Source organism: Phacochoerus africanus, chromosome 14, assembly GCF_016906955.1.
Source record: "Phacochoerus africanus isolate WHEZ1 chromosome 14, ROS_Pafr_v1, whole genome shotgun sequence".
Lineage (NCBI taxonomy): Eukaryota > Metazoa > Chordata > Mammalia > Artiodactyla > Suidae > Phacochoerus > Phacochoerus africanus.
The window spans coordinates 50,915,446-50,941,711 of NC_062557.1; the positions used below are offsets into that span (position 1 = coordinate 50,915,446).

Here is a 26,266-nt window from a genome sequence, read left to right on the forward strand (position 1 = left end):
ACCAATGTCTTTTTCAAAATTCAGATTTTGTGACACCTGAATGAGTGATCTTGGAGACTCAGTTTCTTCATCTGTAAACTGGGGAGAGCAATTGTTGGGAAGATTAATGCAAATGTTTGTGTGTTCCTCACTAATTTTACCAAATTAAATATGTTCCTTGAAGAGCCAGTACTATCGTGGCAGAGAGGGGGAAACGTGCATTTACTGGGGGGAAAAAATAGTGTTAGTAGGACACTAAAACAGTGAAGAAAACCGTGGTGGCTATCCAAAGTTAAGGTCTCGGAACCACATATCTTATCTTTCTTTGTTGTCGCTCCGGGCCTTTTTCCCCGGTCGTACCCCGGACCCTGCTCTGCCCTCTCTCAGGAAGTGAAAGCCTGGCTCCCCTGCCAGTGCATGCTGGGACTTGGAGTCTCCTTACTAAAGACTCCGGGTGGCAGCTCTGAGGTCAGCTGGCTGGCTGGAACCGCCAGCACGTGGCGGGAAGGGGCGGTGCGCGCTAGCTGTCTGCTCCCGGGAGCGGCAGGGGCTGCCCGCCCTCGCGTCTCCCGTCCGGGTGCCCTCCCGACATGCCCGAGGAGGCGGATTGCCCCCCGGCCAAGAGATTCCGGCCGGGCGCTGGGCCTCCGAGCCGCGCCCGGCCCTGCCCTCCCGGGCGGCGAGTAGTGATGCTGCTGAATGCGGGAGGCGGCGGAGGAGGCAGGAGGCAGCAGCCGGCCCTGGCCCACCCCTCGACCAGCCCCTACCCTGAGGCCGTGGAGCAGCAGCGCCGGAGTCTGCCCATCTTCCAGGCGCGGGGGCAGCTGTTGGCCCAGCTCCGAAACCTGGACAGCGCTATCCTCATTGGTGAGTGACCGCGCCGGCGGGTCCTTCCTCGTTACCCGTTCCGGCTTCTCGAAAACAGCTTTTCTTACATGCCTATCGCCGTCTTTCATTAGTTTCTACAACAAACTTGACGGCCTTTTCTGTGCGGAGGCCAGGCGAGGGCCTCGGAGGAGAGTCGGATAGCCCCTCTCTGGAGGCTCTCACAGCCTGGGCAAGTGACCCACCCGTTAGGCAAAGACTCACCTTCCCTGTGGAAGGGTACAGGGGCGCAGCGGACACTTCGAGAGCTGAGAGGAGTGGATTACTGAGGGAGGGATGGCTGGGGAGGTGGTCCCAAGAAGGCGATGGACACAGGGGAGAGAGCCGGCAGCATGAGAGACTTAGTGGAGGTGAGAAAGGGCCCTATCTAACACAAGCAATTGTTTCTGGTGCACAAAGTAAGAGGCAGAGTTGAGGGCAGGGGACTTTGTAAGGAGCTTCGATCCCAACATTTAAGTAAGAGGAGCTCCTGAAAGACCAAGAGAATGAGTTTTCGAAGAGGGGAAGGAGACCCAGGAGAGATGATAGTCTAAGGATAGAGTTGTAAGAAGGGAGGAAACAGACACACCAATGAGGTCCAGTAAATACGGAACCAGAAAGATGCCTGCTGGATTGGATGCAAGGTATGGTTCAGGGGTCCATTTGAGCTCTATTTCAGCAGAGCTGTCAGGGTGGGAGCTGATTTCTTACTGGGCTGAGGAGTAAGTAAGGGGTGAGGATCTGAAGATAGTGGGAGCAGACATCTGTTTGGAGAAAAAAGAGGGGTACCTAGAGGAGCTTGCAAGTATTCACAGGTTGAGGGGAAGAACTCAGTAGAGACGGAGGCCAAGGATGGAAGGTGGGCACTATTAGAGCAGGGGGTGGGGGTGGGAAGAGGAGCACTTGGCCACAAGGCCTGGACTAGGAGGAGGGATGCCCAAGAGGATGAGGGAGCTGAAGAAGGGAGGTCAGATTGGGGGTGGCTGCAGAAAAGCTTGGGGGAGGTGGAAGGAGATCGCATTTGAGGGCTTAACTTTTTCTGTGAAATAGGCGAGGGAGATGTGTTGAGAATGGGAGTCATAGGGGCCTTGGGGAGGATGGGGACAGAAAAAGGGCTGCAAAAACAAGCAAAAAGATTGACAGCAGTGCTGGTGCCCAGGTGCCTTTGGGTCCCTGCAAACTCGGGTCGTTGTCGGCAGTGTTGGGTTATTTTACTGTAGCCATGCTTGGTTTCTTGCGGTAGGAGGAGAAAAGATGGGCAAGGAGACGTTGATCCAAGTTTGGGTTTTTCCTGGTGGACTCAGGAGGAGGAGTGCAGAAAAATCAGTTGGTCCAAAGATTCTTGTTCTGGTCAGGAAGCTTGAGCAATCAGAGGGGAAGAAAGGTGGGCCTGTAGGGCTCTCAGGGCAGAGATGGGGCAGTGGGAGCTGGCAGCAAGGAACACAGGTTCACCAAGTTCTTCACCCTGAATGGGCGCTGGGAGGGTAGGAAATAAAGCTTCCCTTAAGGGCCTTCTCTGCCCTCCAGGGCTTTTTTTTTCTTTTTAGGGCTGCACCTGTGGCATATGGAAGTTCCCAGGCTAGGGGTCAAGCTGGAGCTGCAGCTGCCGGCCTACATCACAGCCACAGCAACGCTAGATCCTTAACCCACTGAGCGAGGCCAGGGATCGAACCCACATCCTCATGGATACCAGTCAGGTTCATTACCGCTGAGCCACAACGGGAACTCCTCCAGGGGCTTCTGATATTGTTAAGGGGCAGAAAAGTTTCATAGAGTGCAGGGGGATCAGTGATGGGAGAGAGGTGAATGAGACACTACGGAATACAGAGGAGGCAGGTGCAGCCCCTGGGGAGAGAGTTTGAGGTCTAATTCATCTTGTAGAGCTTGTCAGGCAGGAGCGTGGGAGCAGGTGTCTCATCAGAGTGTGGACAAAGGCTGAGGGTCTGAAGGCAGGCGGCAGGCTGGGGGTGGTGAGGAGTTAGCTGTGGCTGCAGCGAGGGAGCTGGAGTCTCTTGACGTCAGTACACGGACATCTCACTTATCCTTTTAAAAAGTAGGACATCTCTATATAACAGTTATGTTTCATCGTATGATTTTACGGTACCTGCTTATTGCTGACCTTGTACATTGTTTCCAGCTTTTGGCTGTCAGGAGCAAAGGTGACAAAAACATCATTGAAGCTGTATCTTTATTTCCTTAGAATCAATTCCTACAAGTGGAATCGTGGGTCAAAGGGTAGAAACATTTTAAAGATGTTCCTAATATAATTTGGCCTTTCAAGAAACAACTCCAGTTCACACTCTGCTAGCAGCATGCATGGGTACCCATTTTCCTGTGGTTTTATCATTTCAGAGTATTTTATCTTTTCCTTCTGACTTTGATCTGTTTGTTGCCTGAAATATGTTTCAGTTTGCATTCGTTTTTTTTTGTTGTCATTGTTTTGTCTTTTCTAGGGCCGCACCTCCGGCATCTGGAGGTTCCCAGACTAGGGGTCCAATCGGAGCTGTGGCTACCGGCCTGCGCCACGCCACAGCAACGCAGGATCCAAGCTGCATCTGCAACCTACGCCACAGCTCATGGCAATACTGGATCCTTAACCCACTGAGAAAGGCCAGGGATCAAACCGCCACTTCATGGTTCCTAGTCAGATTCATTAACCACTGCACCACAACAGGAACTCCCTGTTTCAGTTTGCATTTCAGTGAGACTTTTTTTCTTTCCTAGGGGAGACCGGCTCTGGGAAGACGACACAGATCCCCCAGTACCTGTATGAAGGGGGGATCGGGCGCCAGGCTGTCATTGCTGTGACCCAGCCTCGGCGAGTGGCTGCCATCTCTCTGGCTACCAGAGTCTCAGACGAGAAGAGAACTGAACTCGGGAAGCTGGTACCTCACTTCCTTCTTTACTGACAGTTCTCGGTCCCCTACCCTCCAGCCCCTGTCCCATGACTTTTGTTTTTCTGAGCAAGGTCACTTATATATCTCAGGCTTCTTTCTTGCCATGATTGTTTCAGCCTCTCTCTCAGTTCTTTGCTAGGTCCTACGAGTTCAGAGGGTCTGACAGTCCAATTTGCTTTGTTTTCAAACTCTGTTAGCAAGATGGATAAATTAGTTGTTTTCCTAGAGCACTTTTAAGGCTTTGGTAAAGTCTGCTAAGTCTCATTTCTATGTATCTTTCTATAAACTTGTAAGCATTTTGCTAACATATAGGTGGGTGTTGGGACTAAGTCCCAGAACTGCATCTACATCAGATTCATTTGTGTTTGTGTTTATGCATTTGACTTAAAAACATCTTGGCCATCTCTTCATATGTATGTAGCTTACTTGCAACTATGAAGTGCTGGAGGGACCGAGGCCAGTTCTCAATTTTTCATAGTGTTTGCATCATTGCAGCTGAGGGCGCGCGTCCATCGCCCCAGGGAGTGGGGCCGGGTGGGACCTGTGCACCGCGGGACACGTTGGTGCTCAGCCTGTGTCTGCTGAGTGCGTGAGCGCTGTCTCTGCGCAGGTTGGCTATACGGTGCGCTTCGATGATGTCACCTCGGACAACACCAAGATCAAGTTCCTGACGGACGGCATGCTTCTGCGCGAGGCCATCTCCGACTCCTTGCTTCGGAAGTACAGCTGCGTCATCTTGGACGAAGCCCACGAACGGACTATCCACACGGATGTGCTCTTCGGGGTGGTGAAAGCCGCGCAGAGGCGGCGGAAGGAGCTGGGGAAGCTGCCCCTCAAAGTAGGTGTAGCCGGTTGTGCTGCGGCGGCCGGGAAGCCGCGTGGGGGGCGCGGCGCAGGGCTGGGGGCTCGGGGAGGCCGGGCTCGTCTCCCATCCCGCTACCCCCGCCCCTGCTCCGTCCCGCGTGCAGGTGATTGTGATGTCGGCCACCATGGACGTGGACCTGTTCTCTCAGTATTTCAATGGAGCCCCCGTTCTCTACCTGGAGGGCCGGCAGCACCCGATCCAGATTTTCTACACCAAGCAGCCTCAGCAGGATTACCTGCACGCCGCCCTGGTCTCGGTCTTCCAGATCCACCAGGTAGGCTGTGAGTGCAGATTCCTGGAAAGGTCTGTTTGATCTAGAGCATTCAGCCTTGGAAAGAAAAACTGCCAAACGAAACCACGCTGTGAGCTGTGTCCTTAAGTTGAAAAAGGAGTTTGCTCACCATCTCCACATTTTTAGTCTTTACTATGCTCTTTTTTTCCTAAAAAAAACCCCAAAAACTCAGGAGTTCCCATTGTGGCTCAGGTTAAGAACCCAAAATAGTCTCTGTGAGGATCTGGGTTCAATCCCTGGCCTTACTCAGTGGGTTAAGGATCTGCCATTGCCCCATTGCAAATGTGGCTCGGATCCGGCATTGCTGTGGCTATGGCGTAGCCCTCAGCTGCAGCTCTCATTTGACCCCTAGACCAGGAATTTCCATATGCTGCAGGGGCAGCCCTAAAAACAAGAGAAAAAATAAGAATTTAACCGTGACCAGCATCTTTCCTCATCTGCACCAGAAAGCATCCATACATTAGAGCCGTGGCTTGTGAGCATATTTTGATCAGAACCCCCAGTAAGAAGCACATTTTATGTTGCAACTCAGGACACGATATGTAGAACTGAAGTAAATCTTAGGAAACTCTGCTTCCTTTTACTACGTGTGCTGTCCTCTGGTATTTTCTGTCATTTAAAAAAAAGAAAAAAGGTGTATTAACCAGTAATGAATTGCAATTTAGCGTTTGTCTTTTTCTCTCCTTTTTTTTCTATTTTTTTATTTTTTAGAGCCAAACCTGTGGCATATGGAAGTTCCCAGGCTAGGGTCAAATCCAAGCCTCGTCTGTGACCTACACCACAACTCACGGCCAGGCTGGATCCTTAACCCACCGAGCGAGGCCGGGGATCTAACCTGCATCCGCACGGAAACTAGTTGGTTCATTACTGCTGAGCCACGATGGGAACTCCTAGAGTTTTCTTTTTTTTAAAAAAAGAAAAACAAACCTGTATTAGTAGTTCCCTGTTGGCCTAGCAGTTAAGGATTTGGCTTTGTCACTGCTGTGGCTTGGGTTTGATCCCTGGCCTGGGAACTTCTACATGCCATGGGTGAGGCCAGAAATAAAGAGGAAAGTGTATTTGATGGCATGACTCCTTCTGGCCGTTTCCATGGATCAGGATTTCCCCAAATTGCATCTCTATTGTCAGATGATTTTGAAAGGAAGGAAGCTTCATGCAGATTTTATTTGCTCGCCTGATTGTGCAGTTATAGGCATTGTTCTTGTTGCACAAGCAGTCTGGCGGTTTTCCTTCAAAATCTCCTGAGTTTTTTTTGGTTTGTTTTTTGTTTTTTCCCTCTTTTTAGGGCTGCACCTGCATATGGAAGTTCCCTGGCTAGGGGTCGAATCATATCTGCAGCTGGGGTCTGTGCCACAGCCATGGTGACACCACATCCTTAACCCACTGAGCGAGACCAAGGATCAAACCTGTATCCTCACAGAAACAATGTCAGGTGTTTAACCCATGCGCCACAACAGGAACTCCCTTAATTAGTCTTTCAACATAGCCGGCTGTCTGTTATAAGCTGCAGCTTGCGTTCCCAGGGGAGCTCCCCCGGGGGAGACATATTTAGGCTCGTTTAGGTCTCCCAAGCTAAGAACAATAACTAGGAAAGTTCACCAGTGCCCACTGCCCTGCTGGGTGCACCCTGCACCTCATGACCCCTCTCCGCCTTTTTGGTAGGAGGCCCCGTCCTCCCAGGACATCCTGGTGTTCCTCACCGGGCAGGAGGAGATCGAAGCCATGAGCAGGACCTGCCGGGACATCGCCAAGCACCTCCCTGATGGCTGCCCCTCCATGCTAGTCCTTCCCCTCTACGCCTCCCTGCCCTATGCCCAGCAGCTGCGTGTCTTCCAGGGGGCTCCGAAGGTGAGTCACCCCACTTCTGCCCGGCCCCTCCCAGGCACCACCCTAGGGGCCCCTGCTCCTGTCGCCAGGCTCCAGACAAGGCGTGTGGGACAGGAGGCCTGGGGACAATTTACAGGGCTGGAAAGGTGCAGGCGTGGTAGGCAGAGCTGCAGTGGGACAGGGGACTAGGGGTAGGAGGACAGGGGATGAGGGGACAGGAGGATGGTTGTCAGGGCATGAGGGGCAGGGGGCAAATGTAGCAACCAGAAGATGGGTGAGTGACTCCTCCGAGGTCGACCAGAAAACAAGCCTGTTGTCCGGGATGCATTTCTTGGGTGCCCATGCTGTGCCAGGCACTCTGCCTGCTCTGCCACATGCTGTTTCTCAGCCTCTTGAGAACCGCAAGGTAGGTCTCTTCCAACCCAGGGGCCCTGAGGGCTGAAGTGACCGTTGCCCATGGGGCTCAGTCGCTAAGTGGCGAGGTCAGGATTCCAGCCCACGTTTACCTGCCTCTGAATCTTGTGCTGGTTCCACCACATCTCAGTGCCTCAGAAGAAGCTTTGGAGACTGGAACACTCCCCCCACCCCCGCCCACCTCGCCAGCCCAATTCAGTGACTGGCCGTCAATATTAGTAACTGTCATTAAGAACGAAGTCATCTTGGAGTTCCTGTCATGGCGCAGTGGTTAATGAATCCGACTAGGAACCATGAGGTTGTGGGTTCGATCCCTGGTTTTGCTCAGTGGGTTAAGGATCCGGCATTGCCTTGAGCTGTGGTATAGGTCGAAGACGCGGCTCAGATCCCACGTTGCTGTGGCTCTGGCGTAGGCTGGTGACTACAGCTCTGATTCGACTCCTAGCCTGGGAACCTCCATATGCCGCAGGAAGCGGCCCTAGAAAAGGCAAAAAGACCAAAAAAAAAGGAAAAAGAACAAAGTCACCTTTCACTGATCGCGAGTGAACTGTGAAAATGAACGGTGAGGAGTATGTTTTGAAACTTGTGAATCCTATGTGTGTCATGCGGCTTTTTGGTTTTCTTCCTCCTCTCAGGGCTGCCGCAAAGTGATCATTGCAACCAACATCGCTGAAACCTCCATAACCATTACAGGAATAAAATATGTAGTTGACACGGGCATGGTTAAAGCAAAGAAGTATAACCCTGGTGAGAATCTGTAGCTCCTGAACGCCTCTGCTCTGTATAGTGAGCCCCCTGTGGTCCCACAGTTCCCCCCAAAGGAGCGATTCATGTCTGTGACCACCTGAGAGCTGAGGGGCAGGCCCCACGCCTGAGACAGTCAGGCCCACAAAGGCGCCTGGGCAGGAAAGAGGAGCCCCGGCTGGCAGACCTGGGGACAGGGGTCAGGGACCTGGGCAGAAGGTCTGCAACCCCGTCAGAAGGTGGGCGAGAACAGTGGCTCTCAGGCCAGGGACAGCCTGACATAGGAGGCTTCCTGGGAGATGACATCCTAGCGTGGCCGGTTCGAGCTCCAGTCCTCCAGGAAGGAAGCGGAGCCCCCAGGCTGGGGCAGGGCATGGGCTGTTTCCTGAGTGTGTGCCGTGGGCAGCTTGTTTGAAGTCATTTTTATTTGGGTCTGTCTTCCTCGCTTTATTCCAGAGGTTTTGAGGCAGCTGAAGTGCTGCGCTGCTGAGCATTCAAGGTGCTGACTTTCAGGCGTGTGTCTCAGGGACCACGTGTGTGAAAGGGCTTGGTTCTCCACCGCCTGGCACAGAACACACCTTTATGGAGAAAGCTAGTCTCGTCACTCCTGGGCACATCAGTACCCTGTGGTCCCTCATAGGGGGAGGGAGGGGGGAGGCAGCGCACAGGGGGCTGGAGGCGTTTCATGTCCGAGCCATCGATTGATGGGGGACTGGCCATCCTGGGTTTCTGGAAACTGCCTCGGTTTTAGCACTGAAAGTCCCAAGTCCTGGGAGACCCCTCTGTCCTGGGCAGACCAGGGTTGTCGTCACCTGTGATCTAAGCCAAGGCCTCTGAACTCTGCTCTCCTGCCTCCCCCCCCCCACCCCCCGCTCTGCCCCCAGCTGCTAGCAGGAGGTCTTCTGAGGCTTTGGTCTCAGATTTCACGCCGTGTTCACAGCAAGGCCTCGTTGCACCACAGACCAGTGTGGTTTTGTGCTTGGACTCCGGTGTCACAGGAGGCACCCCTGGGGCTCTGAGGAAGGCCGCTCTTTGTCCTCGTGTAGCAGCGGTTCCTGTGAGGAGCACAGCACTAACGTGGGCCCTTCTCCCACCAGACAGTGGCCTGGAGGTGTTAGCGGTGCAGCGGGTGTCAAAGACGCAGGCCTGGCAACGCACAGGACGGGCTGGCAGAGAGGACAGTGGTGTCTGCTACCGACTCTACACGGAGGATGAGTTTGAGAAGTTTGACAAGATGACTGTGCCAGAGATCCAAAGGTAGGCCCGAGGGGCCCCCACCCACCATCCCCATCTGTCCCTTGGCTCCAGCGGTGGCTTCCCGGAGCTGCTGTCTTCACCGACGCTCCTCGGAGGGTGGTTCTGGCCCGCTGGCCAAAGGGACACCTGTGTAAAGCACCTGCATGTCTCTGGCAGGTGTAACCTGGCGAGCGTGATGCTGCAGCTCCTCGCGATGAGGGTCCCGGACGTGCTGACCTTTGACTTCATGTCCAAACCGTCTCCAGGTAAGTGGAGGCTTCAAGGAGGCGGATGGCACACGAGGCAGCGAGAGCAACCAGGGGACTCTTCTGGCGGCCTCCTTTGTTTAATTTGGTGGATCACAACCTTAACTCTTGGAGAAGAATCTCCCAATTATGAAAGGAGAGATGCTGGTGCAGAAGCAGTGGCTTCACGCAGGCACCACGGGCAGGTTCTGTGTCCACGGGAACCAGGAAAGTTGCTCTAGGAGTCCATGGGATACTGCAGACCTAAGGGAATTGCAGTCTTTTTTTTTGGCGGGGGGGACCGCCGCATGGCACATCGAGCTCCCCAGCCAGGGATCAGATCCGAGCTGCAGCCAAGAGCTAAGTGGAAGCTGTGGCAGCACCAGATCTTCAACCTCTTGGGCCGGGAATCGAACCCATGTCCCAGCACTCCCAAGATGCTGCCGATCCCTTTGTGCCACAGCAGGAGCTCTGGGAATTGCACCATTACCAGCAAGAGCCTTAGGTTTCCTTGCTTTTGACTGGAAGTTGATCAGCACTGCCCTCCACTGATAATCTCTCTGTGCGGGGAAGAAAAATAAATAAATAAATGGGCTTCTTAATAATGGTAGCTTTAGCACTTGGCATCTCTTCAGTACACTATTTTCCTTCTTTTTCCTTCCTGTTTTTTTTAGGGGCACACCCGAGGCATATGGAGTTCCCCAGGCTGGAGGTTGAATCAGAGCTGCAGCTGCTGGCCTACACCACAGCCACAGCAACGCGAGATCCGAGCTGAGTCTGCGACCTACACCATAGCTTGTGACAATGGCAGATCCTAACCCACTGAGCAAGGCCAGGGATCGAACCCACATCCTCAGAGAGGCTGTGTTGGGTTCTTAACCCTCTGAGTCACAATGGGAACTGCTCCCTCCTTTTCCTGACAGTTTTATTCCATGCACACACATTATATCCCTAAGCACTGTGCTGTTTCAGTTGTGTTTACATATCCATTTCCCAGTAACCTTCCCTTTTCATTGATTCATGTTTTGTAAGGTTTATGTTTGATGCATTCTAGGTAGTAAATATCATTCCATTCTATGAATAAACAAACATGTATTTCTCCTACTGATAGATAGTGCCACTCTGCTTTTTGCACTTAATATATTTTACAGATCACTTTCCCATATATATGTATGTATTACATCCTTAGAAATGTATTTTTAGGACTTCCCGTCGTGGCTCAGTGGTTAACGAATCCGACTAGGAACCATGAGGTTGCGGGTTCGATCCCCGGCCTTACTCAGTGGGTTAAGGATCTGGCGTTGCTGTGGCTGTGGCGTAAGCCGGTGGCTACAGCTCCGATTCGACCCCTAGCCTGGGAACCTCCATATGCCGCAGGAGCAGCTCAAGAAAAGGCAAAAAAAAAAGAAAATGCATTTTTATTTTTTAATAGGTAATGCATCTACATGATTCACATGCAAAAAGAACAAGAGTATCTAGTAAATACCGTCCTTCTCACCAGGGGCCTGTGAGGCACTACACAGTGTTTGAGGCTCTCTGGGGGTGAGGTTCATCCATGTAGCTTGGCAGCATCGCAGATTTACCTGCGTGTTGCTGGATTGCAGGCCATTGTTTCAAAAGAGAAATGAACTGAAGACGGTGAAAAGCACCTCCTGGGGGCAGCGAGGTTGTATCCTTGCTGTGGCTTGACGTAGGCTAATCAGAAGCTCCCCGAAGTACTGAACGAGCTGTGGCTTGGTCCTCTTTTGAACACTTGCCCCCTTTTGTGCCCCTCTCTCTAGAGCACATCCAGGCAGCCATCGCCCAGCTGGAGCTCCTGGGCGCTCTTGATCGCAAGGACGACCAGCTCACCCTGACTCCGATGGGAAGAAAGATGGCAGCGTTTCCGTTAGAACCCAGATTTGCCAAAGTAAATGATCCCCTCTCCTCCGTCCCCCTTTCCTGTCCGTTACAGGTCAGCCATCCCAGAGGAGTGGCCCCAACTGTGCTTCTAGATTAATCTGCACGTCTTCTCTTAAATAATCAGCCCTGACGTGTCTGACACTGCCTGACCTTCTGTGTGGGGAAGTCACGAGCCCCATGTGTATGGGGTCCTGCAGGGGGGACCAGCATGGCCCCAACTGTGCTTCTAGATTAATCTTCACATCTTCTCTTAAATAATCAGCCCTGACGTGTCTGACACTGCCTGACCTTCTGTGTGGGGAAGTCACGAGTCCCATGTGTATGGGGTCCTGCAGGGGGGACCAGCCATCTGTTTTACAAAAAGTAAAAGAGCATAACATACCTAGCCGTGGATCTAGAAACACCTGCTCCTAAACACCTTAGAAGGGAAGCTGCGAAAGCCATGAATGGAAATGTTACATCCGGAAGCCAGGAAAAAACTGCACTGACAGTTTTGTTTTCCTTTTTTTGCTTTTTTAGGGGCCGCACCCTTGGCACATGGAGGTTCCCAGGCCAGGGGTCCAATCGGAGCTACACCTGCCAGCCTCCGCCACAGCCACAGCTACACAGGATCCAAGCCATGTCTGCAACCCACACCACAGCCACGGCAACGCCGGATCCTTACCCAGCTGAGTGAGGCCAGGGATCCACCCTGCAACCTCATGGTTCGTAGTTGGATTCGTTCCCGCTGCGCCATGACGGGAACTCCTGACACGGTTTTTAATGTGGACTTGCAGGCCATCCTCCTGTCCCCCACATTCCACTGCACGGAGGAGATGCTGACCATCGTCTCCCTGCTGTCCGTGGACAGTGTCCTCTACAGCCCTCCCTCCCGGCGGGACGAGGTGCAGAGCGCGCGGAGGAAGTTCATGGCCAGCGAGGGTGACCACGTCACCCTGCTCAACATCTACCGGGCCTTCAGGAACACGGGCGGGAACAAGGCAGGTCTTGTCTTTCGTTTTTTGTTTGTGTGTTTGACTTTTAGGGCCACATATGCAGCTCACACATGGAGGTTCCCAGGCTTGGGGTCAAATCAGAGCTGCAGCTGCCGGCCTCATGTGGGATCTGAGCCACATCTGCAACCTACACCACAGCTCGCGGCAACACTGGATCCTTAACCTCCTGAACAAGGCCAGGGATCGAACCCACATCCTCATGGGTACTAGTTGGGTTCCTAACCATCTGAGCCACCATGGGAACTCCCTTGACTTTTTTTTTGGCCACCCCTGAGGCATGCAGAAGTTCCCTGGCTAGGGATTGTACATGGGCCACGGCTATAACCAGAGCCACAGCAGTGACAATGCCAGACCCTTAAATCCAAGGCAGGCCTTGTCTTGTTCCTCCTCTCAAGCGGTGTGTCCCTTTGGGCCTGTGATTTAAGTGAACTTTCCCTTTCTGGCTGCACCTTCTAAAGAGCCACAGAAAGGGTGCCAGCTGTCATTTCAGAAATGTCCACAATGCTGGGAGGAGGATGTGATGCCGGCCTTTGGCTGTGCTCCTGTTCAACTCATACTTAACGTGTGCAAATTCTGTAAGTACTCAGGGACCCAGTTTCCTAGGCACCCAGTGATTGGTTCCCCCACCCACCCTGAGCTCTCTTCACAGCAATTTTGCTTGTGCGATATTTCAGTTCCCTGGACCAAGATGGAAAATGGCCGTATCTTCTTTCCTGTGTCAGTAGGATCAGTAATTGTGCAGAGCACACATGCTTTACTTATTTATTATTTTGGCCACACCTGAAATGTGGGCGTTTCCAGGCCAGGAATCTAACCTACCTCACAGCAAGACCCTGAGTAGCAACGCCAATCCTTAGCCCTCTGCGCCACAAGAGAAGTCCTGCAGTCAGTTCTTTCTTTATTTATTTATTTTTTGTCTTTCTGCCTTTTCTAGGGCCACTCCCACAGCATATGGAGGTTTCCAGGCTAGGGGTCCAATTAGAGCTGTAGCTGCTGGCCTATGCCACAGCCACAGCAACACCAGATCCTTAACCCACTGAGCGAGGCCAGGGATCGAACCCGCAACCTCACGGTTCCTAGTCGGATTCGTTAACCACTAAGCCATGACGGGAACTCCCAGTCAGTTCTTTAGAAAAAAAAAAATGTAGTTGTTGTAAAGACTTTGCTCTATTTGCCACAATTTATTTTTAAGGAAATGAAATGCTGCAGACCCAGCAAGAGCCCTGAGCTGCTGCTCTTGCAGTCCTTCCTCCTGTAACCACGACCCTCAAGTGGGTCGGTGTCCCCGCGGGTGGCAGTATGTTTTGACTTCATGAAGTGCTCGGTCATCGTGGGCTGTAAATGTTTCCTGCCCTTTCGCAGCCTGTTTCTGCTCTGGCCCCCCCAGTGCTCATCCCGCCAGGTCTCCTCTGCACAAGGGGGCGACACCTAGGAGGGGACCTACTGGTCTTGGCGCAGCTGCAGCCAGCTTCCCCTGCTGGGTGGCTCCCCACGCTATCAACACCTCCTTCTCCTCCCCAGTGCAGTGTACTGGCCTCTCCAGCTCTTCGTTGACGTGACTTTCTCTTTTGCCACGTTGCTTGATGTGAGCGAGAACTCAGTTATTTGGAACTGCACTGCCTTGAGTCCTCAAGGGGCTGAGAACCCGTGCTTAAGTTTATTGTCCTTGTGTAGTTCATCGTCTGTGAGTTGTCTGTCCATTTCCTTTGTCCATTTTCCTACTGGATTATGGGGCATTTTCTTACTGATTTATGGGAGGGTTTTTTGGGGTTTGTTTGTTTGGTTGGTGATTAACCTTGAATGGGTCTAGTGATGCGCATAGCCCAGGCTGCAGTAGCTTTTTTCATGGCAACTTAACAAAGGAACTTTTTTTTTAGTTTACTCTAGAGTTTTAGTGTTTTCCCGTATAGTTCACGCTTTTTGATGTAAAGGTATTTCCCTGTATTTATTTTTGGCACCTGAAGTTTTCCCTCTGAATTCAACCATGTTCTAAAAAGTATGTGTGCTGTGCGTGTTTTCTGTGGAAATGAGAGGACTGTGTTGTGTCTTTTTTTCTCCTATTCAGGATTGGTGCAAAGAGAATTTTGTCAACAGTAAGAACATGATGCTAGTAGCTGAAGTCAGAGCACAGCTGAGGGATATCTGCTTAAAGGTATTTTTCTTCCTGGTGTTCTTGGGGTCGCTTTGGGTTCTAGGCTGTCACTCTTTCTAGGTGAAAATTTTCAAATTGCTTTTTGCTCATGATTACCAAAAAAACCTCTCATTGTAGGGAAATTTGGAAATAATGCTTTTTTTTTTCTTTTTTTAATGTCTTTTCCAGGGCCGCAATGGCATATGGAGGTTCCCAGGCTAGGGGTCTAATCAGAGCTGTAGCTGCCAGCCTACTCCACAGCTCACGGCAATGCTGGAACCTTAACCCACTGAGTGAGGCCAGAACCCCCAACCTCATGGTTCCTAGTTGGATTCGTTAATCACTGAGCCACGATGGGAACTCCAAGATATAACGCATTTTTACATAGTGACATTGCATGTATACATTATAAACTTTAGAAGCATTTTCTAATGTTATTAGAATTATCCCTAAGTTTTTTTTTAGGGGAAATATCTGACTTTTTTCAGATTATGAAAACAGTGCATAACTGCTACAAATTGATACAATGACAAAAAAAATTGTGATAAATAATACAGAAAATATAAAAGACCCATCCATACTCCTGCCCTCCAAAGATAAACAATAGCCTAGTGTAGATCCTTCTGGAATTTTTATTGTGTGTATGTATGTTTTTGTGTGTATGTGTGTGTGTACACAAACCAACATGGTTACACATATAAAATTTTATTTTAAAAGCAAATATATACATTTTGTTTTGCAACTTGCCTTTGTCCATGTGGCGTATTTCTTGAATACCTTGTGTCTGGGCTCTCAGTGCCTGTGTCTCCCTCGCTCTTTTTTAGTGACTTCGTAGCATTTCACTGTATTCACTACATTTTATTTAACTAAGCCCCTAATTGTGGTCATTTAGCTTGGGCTCAGTAACCATCCACATATATGTGTGTGTGTGTGTGTGTGTGTTCTGGTGCACATAGCATGATCTTCTAGATGGGGAGATGGGGGAGTTTTTTGTTTGGGTGTTTTTGTTTCTGTTTTTTTGTTTTTTTGTTTTTGCTTTTCAGGGCCACCCCCGAGGCATATGGAGGTTCCCAGGCCAGGGGTCAAATTGGAGCTGCAGCTGCTGGCCTGCAGCACAGCCACAGCAATGCTGGATCCGAGCCATGTCTGCGACCTACACCTACACTCACAGCAACACCAGATCTTTAAACCCACTGAGTGAGGCCAGAGATCAAACCTGCATCTTCATGGATACTAGTCGGGTTCCTAACCAGCTGAGCCACAACGAGGATTCCTGGATGGGGAATTTAGATTTTGACAGACCTTGCCAAATCACCAACCAACAAGTTTTCTATCAGGTTATGTTCGCTCTTAGAGGACTTGCTGTTTAAGGTTCTGTTGTGTCTTTTCAGTGACTGTGGGATGCTCCACATTTTCCCTCGGAGGCGGGGTGTTTCTGGAAGCAGTCTGCTCTGTTGAGCATTCTGAGTGTCACTTTTTGTTGTCGTGAACAACTCTGTGGTGATGGTGTGTGTAAAGCCTCTTTTGAGATGGCCCCCAGCGTGGACCATCCACATGTCCCCGGAAGACAGTTGTCACCTGTACCCGGGCCTGTGTCTGATGCCAGCGGCCCTATTGTTAGCACTAAAGGGCTTCCTCTTCACAGTAGCCTGTTGTGTTCTGCATTATACATGGTGTTCCAACCCTTCTTATCCTAGAACAGCTTTCCTGCCAGGCCATCCCTTGGCTCCATGAGTGCTCTTTCTCTCTCTCTCTTTTATTTAATGGCCGTATCCATGGCACATGGAAGTTGCCAGACCAGGAACTGAATGTGAGCCCAAACTGCAGTAATGCCAGATCCCTTCAACCCACTGCGCCAGGCTGGGCATCAAACCTGTGTCTTCCCGGTGACTTGAGACACTGCAGTCAGATTCCTAACTCACTATGCCGCAGTGGGACCTCCAGTTTTCTTGTTTTTTGATTGACAGATACAGTGTCCCTTGCTAGTTCTGAATTTAGGAACTGGTGATGGCTTCTCTTTATTTGCCAGGCTCTATGATTCCTATCTTCAGGAACAATCTAGAGGGGAGATCTGCCATATCTTCACATGAAAAACTCGTGTGTGGAGTCAGTAATTTTCATAATCACGGTCACGTATAAAGCACTTACTCAGGCACCGTCTTCACTCTTCGTGTGGTTGCCTTGTTTGAAAACCTCATCGCACTCCTATGAGGTCGATTCTGTTACTGTTTCCATTTTACAAATGATGAAGAGCCTAAGGAAGTTCAGTCCTTTGCCCCAAATCAGTGAGTGGCAGAGCGGGCAGCCTGAATGTTAGCCGTGGGGCCCTGGGGCTTCCTGGAGGTGGTGACAGCTGAGCTCCTTCGTGACAGATGAGATTAAGAAGGTCTTCATCAGGTCAGGTCCAGCTCATTGCAAAAAACGAAACCTATTGAGCTGTCCTGAAGGGCAAAGGGGGAAAAGAGGTGTGTCTTCTCTGGGCAGGAAATAGCGAAGCCCACAGGGGCAGGAATAAGGGACAGAAGCAGGTTGGGAGCCAGGGCCACACTCTGCCTAAGGAGCTGCCCCAGCTCCACTCAGCTCACAGGGGATGCTCAGCTTTCCCTTCAGACTCCACACACTGAGAAGGGAGAAGCTGGCCCAGCAGAGGTCAGCCAAGTGTCCTCGGGGCTGCCCGGCTGCGGCCGGGGGTCAGGGGACACAACCGCTCAGCCAGGGGACCTGCGAGGGGATGGAGGAGTGACCCTTCCCTGTGGAGCTGAGGCTGCGTTTCCTCCGAGCACCCACGGGAGGGCGTCAAGGGGGTGGAGGGGATTGGAGGCTGGGCGCGGGGAGGGGAGTTGGGGGGTGGGTGTCCTCCCTTCCCAGACGTCGGGGGACATTTCCGCGCGGGGTCGGGAGACGGCGTCCCCAGCCTGTCTGCGGTTTGGCGGCTTGTACTACGGTCTCCTCGGGGCCTCGCTTTCCGGACTGCGGTTTCCCTGTCGTCCTGCTATGTCTTCCCGCTGGTTTCTCACTGATCCCAGGCCTCCGAGGCAGCCCCCAGGTGTGGGCTCAGCCTCACCCGAGCTGCGCCGTGGGCACCCAGGCTCCCTACGCTGTGGACGCGGCGCGGTCCTCACGGCCGGTTCTTTTCTGTCTCGCTTCCTGCCGAGGCAGATGTCCATGCCGATCCTGTCGTCGCGAGGGGAGACGGAGCGCATCCGCCGCTGCCTGGCGCACAGCCTCTTCATGAACAGCGCCGAGCTGCAGCCCGACGGGTCCTATGCCACCACGGACACCCACCAGCCGGTGGCCATCCACCCGTCGTCAGCCCTCTTCCACTGCAAGCCGGCCTGCGTCGTGTACACGGAGCTGCTCTTCACCAACAAGTGCTACATGCGCGACCTGTGTGTCGTGGACGCCGAGTGGCTGTACGAGGCTGCCCCCGACTTCTTTAGAAGGAAGATGAGGGCCGCCAGGAACTGAGCCGCCTACACCCGCGCCGCCAGAGGCCGCAGGTGGCCCAGAGCGGATCGCGCCGCCTTCTAGGAGCTTGAAAGCCTTTTGGTTTAAACCCCTCAGGCTGAACCACCCAGACCTGTCCATACCTTGGAAACTTCACAGTGATGCTTTGGGTTCTTGCTGGGCAACTTTGGGTGACTTTGTCAACTTCCGAGCATCAGTGACCCCACCTGCCAGATGAGGGTGATAATAATACTTAGGGGGTTGGGGTCCGGAGGCTTAGAGCAAATGAGAGGAAGGTACCCAGAGTTGTGCCTGCCCACGATGAACACGCGGCGGGTCCAGAGCCCTGGTGCTTGGCTGGTGTTAACTGCTGTTGTGTGCACCTTCAGTCGGGTACAACACGACCCCCTGAGTTCCTGGGACTGAGGGAACTGTCTGGAAGGGGGACCGCAAGAGCTGCTGACCTCGGGTCTATTTCAGTGTCTATTTGCATGAAAACTCGAGAAATTGGCTTCTGTAGACCTTCCAGAGGGAGGTGCTGTTGAGCCCCACACCCGACCTCACTCCCCACAGTGCCATCCTTACGCTGTAAAGGCGCATATCCCCACCTGTGCTTTCAGGAGACCTGGAGGTTGTGGGGTGAAGGTTGATTTGTAGCTTCTGAATCATGTCAAATGTGGCTTGTAGCCTGATGGCCTCCAGCAGAGCCATCTCTCTTACAGGGTGTGTAAACACCCATGTCTAAGGAGTGACTCTGAGCTGAGCTTAAGGCTCTTGTCCTCAGGCCCAGCCCCTGGGGTCGGGGCTGAGGCAGAAGGGCAGCCTTAGCTCATCCCATCACCAGCTGGTGTTTATGTTCTTTTATTTATTTCCTCTGCTCTTTGTTCCTTTGAGGACAGCCTGGCTTTGCTGCTCGCTCGTCCCTAGTCCTGTTTCCATATTTGTAAGGGGATTATTTGGCCTCCATATTCTGAAAAGGGAAAAGACACTAGAAGTCCTTCTTAGCTATTTAATTATCAAAAGCAAATAACCTTTTAGCAGAGAATGCTTTGCCTTAGAAGATGGCAAGATTGAGCCCTTTTATTGCACTGAGTTGGTCTAAACGCACATGCGCAGTATTTTGGTCATTACTTACAAAGAGAATCATGCAGCTTCCGAGCCAGGGCCCAAGCGGCCTGAGAGACCCTTCAAAGACAGTGGATGGTGTCTTCACGCTGGTCCAGTGAGACCACGGTGGGCAGAAGCACCCCTTTCTGAGTCTGATCTTCCCGTGCTGGTGCTATTGTGTGAGTCTGCCTCAGCACCAGCCATGTCTGGGCACATGATTTCTTTCTGTTAAAAATAGTAGCTACATGAAGCCAAATAGGATTTGATAGACCCTACATACCCTGTCTTATTGACTTCTTAGAATTCTCTTGTAGTTACTATTGCTGACTTTCTGAAAAGTTCTTCAGAAAAATTTTCAAGTGTATTTTTCTCATTTATTTCATAGAGGCCTAGGATGTTTAGCCTGACTTGGTAAAAGAAAATATTATATTTTTGATAAAACATTCATCATGCTGATAAAAAATATTGGAGGTGGAGGGATTTATTATGTTCCTCAGCAAACTATGTAGAGGTGTTCTCTGGGGCAAGTAAAACTTAGCTCGAAATAATTTATGTCCAGCTTAAGTACCTGAACCATTTCTGGAAATGTGTATGTGTATATATGTATTTTTTTTATTTGAGCAGGAGTAAATTCCTATGAGCTTCTGAGCTTCTATGTTTCTGTACAGAACAATGTTTATCACTGCAGCATTCTGGTAGAGTTTTTACCGTAGTTTATATTGGGCTTTTTAAAATGTTGACTTTTAGCACAGCTGCTCAGGGAATAAATCAGATTGGAAAAGCCAGTCCGACTCTCCATATTACTACAAAGACATACATGTTTGTGTATATGGAGCTGCAGGGGACATATAAGTACCTTTTAAACTTTCTTACAAAAGTGCAGTGTTTGCCAATGATGTTGCATATCTAATCTTGAACTACGCTTTTCAATCAATAAGCTCTCCAATGGTGTGCGTGCTACCTTTTTTCAAACCTGTGAAATCCACATCTGCGTGAATCCCTAGCTCCCTGGAGCAGCGTCACGTCAGTAGATGCACTGCAAGCAGGTGTTTGTCCTTCTGCCTCTAGTAATCATGGCGCTTGGAGCCTTCAAGGCAGCACAGATTTCATTACAAGGGGAAAAAGCGCCAACACCCAGTTCTTGGTAAAAATCCTAACTTAATGTTGCATCTCTGTTGTAAAGAAATGCCAGAATGAGGACAAGTTTTTCCTTTGTGGATCCAACTGATTATGTACTGTGATGTCTGAATCCATTGAATCCAGCTCTCCAGAAATGAGTAGAACTATGACCAGGCATCTAAGGTACCACCCCTTGAGCATATAAGGAAACAGTGCATCTATGGGGAAGCAAGAATTGTATTTGATCAGAATATTACAACTTATAGAAAAAAGCCCCCAAAAATCTAGTTCGGGTTTGTGCTGTATTTTGAGAGTCTGTTCTTGATCAGACATAACTATAGAAACATCAGCTCTTGTATATAATGCTCAAATTTGCACACGGCTATTAAATCCATTAAAAGTGAACCTTAAAAAAAAAAAAAAGCATACCATAAGTGAATCTTGTACGTGATGTGTGTGACGTGATGTGTGTGGCTTCTTTCTTGGGTGTCCTTTCCTTTATTCATAAAATGTTGTTTAGAATATATTGTTTTAGGAGTTCCCGTCATGGCCCAGTGGTTAATGAATCCGACTAGGAACCATGAGGTTGCGGGTTCGATCCCTGGCCTTGCTCAGTGGGTTAAGGATCTGGCGTTGCCGTGAGCTGTTGAGCTGTTGTGTAGGCTGCAGACATGGCTTGGATCCCGCATTGCTGTGGTTCTGTCGTAGGCTGGAGGCTCCAGCTCCGATTGGACCCCTGGCCTGGGAACTTCCATATGCCGCGGGAGCAGCCCTAGGAAAAAAAAAAGGAATATATTGTTTTATTTTCGCCACTGATTTGGGAAGACTTACTTTCTTGATGACCCTGTGTATTTTACGTGCCCTGGTAAGGTAGGAAGATTAGTTTTCTTAATCTAAATCTAATGTAAGCTGTGAGGTTTTTGCCCCCAGAAAAATAATGTCCTGTTGGAGCATTAAGGTGTAAAGTTGGAGAGAGCTGGGGAGTCACAGGAATTGATCAGGGACCTTGCCCTTAGGAGTGCCAGGCCTGGTGGCAGTGAGGGGTGGCTTCCAGGTAAACCAGTAATGCCAGGTTTCTGCCAAGAAAAGAATGAAACCCAGGGGCCGAGTCACACAGGCATGAGTCCCTGTGTCTCAAGGAAGAGGAGGAAGCTCCAGGAAGGCTTCCTAAGGGAGATGGCCTCGGAGGCTGGTCTTTGGGAGTTGTGGGTGGCAAGAATGCATTCCACGAAGTCATAGAAAACCTGGCTGTGCTTGAGAAGAGTAGATGGAAGTTTAGAGGGTGTGTCAGCAGCCACTGGAGAGAACTGATGCTGGCCAATTGAACTCAGCCGACTCTGGAAAGAAAATTTAGTTACGCGAGTCCAGCACCGGAGGCCGCCAGCAGAGGGCGCCATCCCGCCCACGGTGTCTTCGGTCTGCAAAGAGGCAGCGCGGAAGCGCTTCCCTGGCAGGGGCGGGACTTCCGGCGGCGGTCCTATCTCTAGGGGGCGCGGAGAGAAGGAGTCGTCCTTCTTGGAGTGAGTCGTCTTTCGCATCCACACGTGTCCTCCGCTGCTAAAATGCTGCAACTGCTACGCTGCGTGCCCCGCGCCCTGGGCACCGCCGTCGCCGGCCTTTGCGTCGCCGCGCCCTCCCAGCCGCTCCCGCGGCTGCTGCAGCCCGCGTCCCGGCTGTGCGCCCGGCCCTTCGGGCTCCTGAGCGTGCGTGCCGGGTCGGTGCAGCCGCCCAGCCTCCTACGGCCTCGGGGGCCCTGCGCCTGCGGCTGCGGCTGCGGCGGGCTGCACACCGAAGGTGAGACTCGAGCACGTGGGCCGGGAGCTTAACGGACCGGGTTCTGGGTGGAGCGGGGGGACCCGGGACGGAGAAGTTTAGATCTCAAGTGGACAGACCGGAGCCGCGCCCGAGGTCGGGAACAATCTCCCACTGATCGGCGAAAGGCGGGGTAAACCCACTTGAGATTGCCCGTGAGGGGAGCGATACTTAAGCTTAGTCTCTCGAAAATGGATTTTTGCGAAAGCCAAAGGTCGCGGGTAGAAGTAGCGGTGATGGTAGTTAGCAAGAGAAATAGGGTAGTTACGAATTCTTTTCCTTTGTTTTGAAAAGTGATAAGAAGTTTATTGTTGAGAATCACTTTTACGGAATCGAGCTCAACTTCTTACTGATAACGGCATTTTTACAGATGGGGAAACTGAGTCCTAATGGATATGGGTTGGTCTAAGTAAGTTCCTACAGCCACTAATAGTACAAGTATTAGAAATAGCTCAAGTCCAGATCTCTACCTACAGGAACCTGGGTCATTTTTCTCTTTTAGATTGATTGGTTCTTTTTTCTGTAACTAAGTGATTTCTGTTGCAGGGGACAAAGCTTTTGTTGAATTCCTTAGTGATGAGATTAAGGAAGAGAAGAAGATACAGAAGCATAAGTCTCTCCCCAAGATGTCTGGAGGTTGGGAGCTGGAAGTGAATGGGACAGAAGCCAAATTAGTGAGGAAAGTTGCTGGAGAAAAGTAAGTACTCGGGCCTGTGGACTCCATGACCCTGCAAGAGCTGCCCTGAGTCATCCCCAAACAGCCTTTAGTTGGTTGCTGCGGTGTAGGTCACAGCTGCAGCCCAGATCTGATCCCTGACCTGGAAACTCCACATGCCAAGGGGCGGCCAGAAAGGAAAAACAAAACCAAAAACCAGCCTTTAGTTAAGGCAGGTACTTTGACACTTTCTGAGAGCTGAGAGGCCTTGTTTTGGTAACTTCACATGCTCCAGGCCGTTCATCCGCTGCACACCGATGTGCTGTGGTGGTTAATGAGAAGGTAGTAAGAAAGAAGAAAGAAGCCAAGTAGCTGGGAGTCTGTTGGACCAACAGAGGCATCATTCACTAAACCCTTACTGGTGAGGGAGGCCACGCCTTTCCTAAATCTAGGCATGCAAATTCAGAAATTCTGACAGTAGGAGAGAATCTCTGAGTTACAGGCTAGGAAAACAAAGCCCCTACTGTGTTTACAGTGGAGAAAAGAAGATAAGTGGCAGGATCGGGTATGGCAAGGGTTATCATTAGAGAGGTGGGAAGCCTTCCACCTGGTTAAGCTAAGTCCGTGATCCACTCTGGGGGAACAAAGGTTTCTGTTTGTGCTGTGAAGTAGGGTTCTGGTTCTTTTTCACCTGGTGGTGTAGTTAGTGTGTTTCCCCTTCATAAATCCATCGTGTTATTCTGGAACTTTGCCTAAACCACTTGACTAGGGTAAGTCATAGGCAGTTTAAGGCCAGTGTAAAAATAATGTTCTAATGAACGTAACTGCAATTTGGTGCCCAGGAGCTCAGCTTAGTCAGCACTGTTGCAGATTAGACAAATTTTATGGCTGAACCTCAAACCTCAAACTGACAAGGCGGCTGGTTAGCACAGCCCGGAGAAGAACTACAGCGTACTGTGGCACACAACCCAGCACTGCTCATTCCAAATCTGTTTATCATTCAAACTTTGAAACGAGGTACCATGAGGTGGCGAGTCTTTTAACTTAAAATTGTCACTACTTGGTGTTTGCAGTCTGCTTTGTGATTGTAACACTTCCCGCAACTGCCCTGAGGAATGAGCCTGTCCTGCAGCCTGTTCTCTGGGAGCTCTCCCCTCACTGGGGCCAGGGCTGCTTCTCATGCTCAGCTCATGCCACCACCCTCCAGGACGCCTTCTTCCTTCCTCCTGGGGGCAGATTTTCTGATGGAGGACAGCTTTTTAAAGGCTTTGCCCCCAGCTTCTCAGCTGTTCACCACCACCAGAGGGTGTCCTGGGAAAACTGGGACAGCAGTGTTAGCTGGCTGTGGACACATGTTGGCAGTGAGCCCCGGATGCTGACCTGATGGAAGGGGCCCAACCATGACTGTCTTAGGAGCTAGGGTCTATTTGACGGCTGTCTGGCAGCACATAGTAGGCCCCCCTCAGACCTGCTGAACCCAGCTGTGGGTAGGATGCAGGCACCCGCCTTAACTACTCCGTTGAAAGTACATTCTGTGTTTCTTTGGCTTTTCTAGGATCACTGTCACCTTCAACATCAACAACAGCATCCCACCCCCCTATGGGGAGGAGGAGCAGCCGTCAGAAGGGCAGAAGGTTGAGGAACAGGAGGTAGGTTTGTAGCACAGGAACCAGCCTGTGCCACCTTGTTCTGACAGGCCATTCTGGAGGCTTAGAGAAGGAGCCCTGGTTTTTGCTGTTTCCGTCCTCTAATGCTAGGAGAGAGAAGGCAAAATACAGTCATCTTTGGGCCTTTTCTTATAAAGCACTAGTTTCTAGCCAGCTTTAAGCTGGGGACTCTGTGGCCCCTTTTCTTTCCCAGGGCCCAGGTAAATTGTAGGCTGCAGACTTAGGCTCGTAGTTTCAAAGGTACTGAAATTGTCTCGCCCTTCCCATGATCAGGAGGCGTTTGGTACCCGAGATCACCATTTGGAGGGTTTCCACGTGAGGAATGTCCTGAGACATTCCAGGCTGGCAGTTCACACCAGCCAGAGGCAGCACAGACTTTGGCACCATTTCTCCTTAGAATGTCGACCCCCTTGGTTGGACCTGGATGGTGCTCAGTCTTCACACATTTAGGAAGTGGTGTACCTGGCCTAGAAACCAGCCAGTATGAGGGCTACAGGGTCCCCAGATTTTCTGGCTGGGTGGGCATGGTACTGTCTCATGACCCAGCAGTTCCACTCCCTGGAAGACCCCGCCCGCCCCCATTGCACTCACCTTCAAAGGAAGGCTTGCTGTGATTATTAAGCCATTGGGATGACCAGTTAACTAGAGGTGATTAAGCAGCCTTTGGTCCCTGGCTGTAAGAAAGGAAGAGCCCCCAAAGGATCTTGGAGCTTTAGGCCAGCTTTGCATTGTATGGATATAGAAACGGGCCCAGAAAGATTTAGTTGGCAGAGCTGGGGCTGGAGTTCAGATTTCCTAATTCCAAACCTCCCGTGTTCTTTAAACAAGTAGGGTGCTAATAGAAGTAAAATGCTGTACCAAAGATACGATATGCTGCCCTCCAAAAGAGCGTCTGTAACTCTAGAAAGGTCGGCTGCAGTCCCCTCTCCCTGACCAGCTGGTATGTGGCTTTAGTGTTAGAGATTCTCCGCGCCTATTTGGGAACATTCTAGCGTACCACAAGACTTAAAAATCGGCTAAATAATATCCTAAACTGAGATCTCTGGTCTAGACCCATGCCAACAAAGGCATTCACTAACTTGGTCTTATTTCCCCAGCCTGAACTGACGTCCACTCCCAACTTCGTGGTTGAAGTGACAAAGGATGGTAGCAAGAAGGCCCTCGTGCTGGACTGTCACTATCCAGAAGATGAGGTAGGCAGAGTGGAGCCCCTTGGCATCCCTGGGGGCCTCCGGGGACCTTCCTGGTCCCATTTGTAGCTGACACTGACATTTCTAGGTTAGACCAGCGCAAGACCGGCTGGGCTGACGGAGCAAGGTTAAGTCAGTTTCAAGCTGTCAGCAATCCCTTTTCTTTGCATGAGTCTGGCTTGTCCTGGTAAACTTTTCAGCTTCCCCAAATACTGTCTCTTCCCAGATTGGACAAGAGGACGAGGCGCAGAGTGACATTTTCTCTATCAAGGAAGTGAGTTTTCAATCCACAGACGATTCCGACTGGAAGGACACAAATTACACACTCAACACAGACTCACTGGACTGGGTGAGTGCTGGATAGGGCAGGGTGCTCCTGGGCCTTGCAGGGGGTCCCAGTCAGGAGAGACAGGGAAGGATCTGAGTGTCTCAGGTAAGGAAAAGCTCTTTCCCCTTTCAGGGCTTATATGACCACCTAATGGATTTCCTTGCGGACCGAGGGGTGGACAACACTTTTGCCGACGAGTTGGTGGAGCTCAGCACAGCCCTGGAGCACCAGGAGTACATTACTTTTCTCGAGGACCTCAAAGGTTTTGTCAAAAGCCAGTAGGCAGACAAGGCGCTAGACACCTTGACTTTGTGGCAGGCTTTGGCCGGCAAACAAAAACCTACTCTGAGGCCAGACCCACATGCTTTGAAATGGTATTCATCCCACTATCATGGAAAATAATTCAATTTTAACTTATTTCTGTTGCCTCATATTTGCCATTCATTTATTCTCTACAAACCTGTTATTTCTAGATTTTTGTATAACCTGATGATGGACAATAAAATCTCCAAGGTGGTTTCAGTTTCTCTTCCTTCCCCTTCAACCTGCT

The 26,266-nt window shown here is 51.0% G+C and overlaps 2 protein-coding genes across 3 annotated transcripts; both read left to right on the forward strand.

The window, feature by feature from the left end:
* The first annotated feature begins 372 nt into the window (after positions 1 to 372).
* Positions 373 to 20,510, forward strand: DHX33 (DEAH-box helicase 33). 2 transcript variants are annotated; one of them, XM_047757549.1, is made up of 12 exons: positions 373 to 846; positions 3,568 to 3,728; positions 4,351 to 4,578; positions 4,709 to 4,879; positions 6,560 to 6,745; positions 7,774 to 7,885; positions 8,980 to 9,139; positions 9,296 to 9,384; positions 11,145 to 11,272; positions 12,042 to 12,245; positions 14,326 to 14,412; positions 17,551 to 20,510. In XM_047757549.1, exons 1-12 carry the CDS (start codon positions 570 to 572, stop codon positions 17,857 to 17,859), a joined length of 2,112 nt encoding a protein of 703 aa, XP_047613505.1. In that variant the 5' UTR covers positions 373 to 569; the 3' UTR covers positions 17,860 to 20,510. The 2 variants fall into 2 exon arrangements, with proteins under 2 accessions (XP_047613505.1, XP_047613506.1); XM_047757550.1 differs by lacking the exon at positions 3,568 to 3,728 and having other exon boundaries at positions 700 to 846.
* A 1,015-nt stretch (positions 20,511 to 21,525) lies between these two features.
* Positions 21,526 to 26,233, forward strand: C1QBP (complement C1q binding protein). The gene is made up of 6 exons (XM_047756898.1): positions 21,526 to 21,858; positions 22,423 to 22,573; positions 24,087 to 24,180; positions 25,296 to 25,391; positions 25,615 to 25,737; positions 25,849 to 26,233. The coding sequence occupies exons 1-6, from the start codon at positions 21,627 to 21,629 to the stop codon at positions 25,996 to 25,998; spliced, it is 846 nt and encodes a 281-aa protein (XP_047612854.1). The 5' UTR covers positions 21,526 to 21,626; the 3' UTR covers positions 25,999 to 26,233.
* Positions 26,234 to 26,266: the final 33 nt, after the last annotated feature.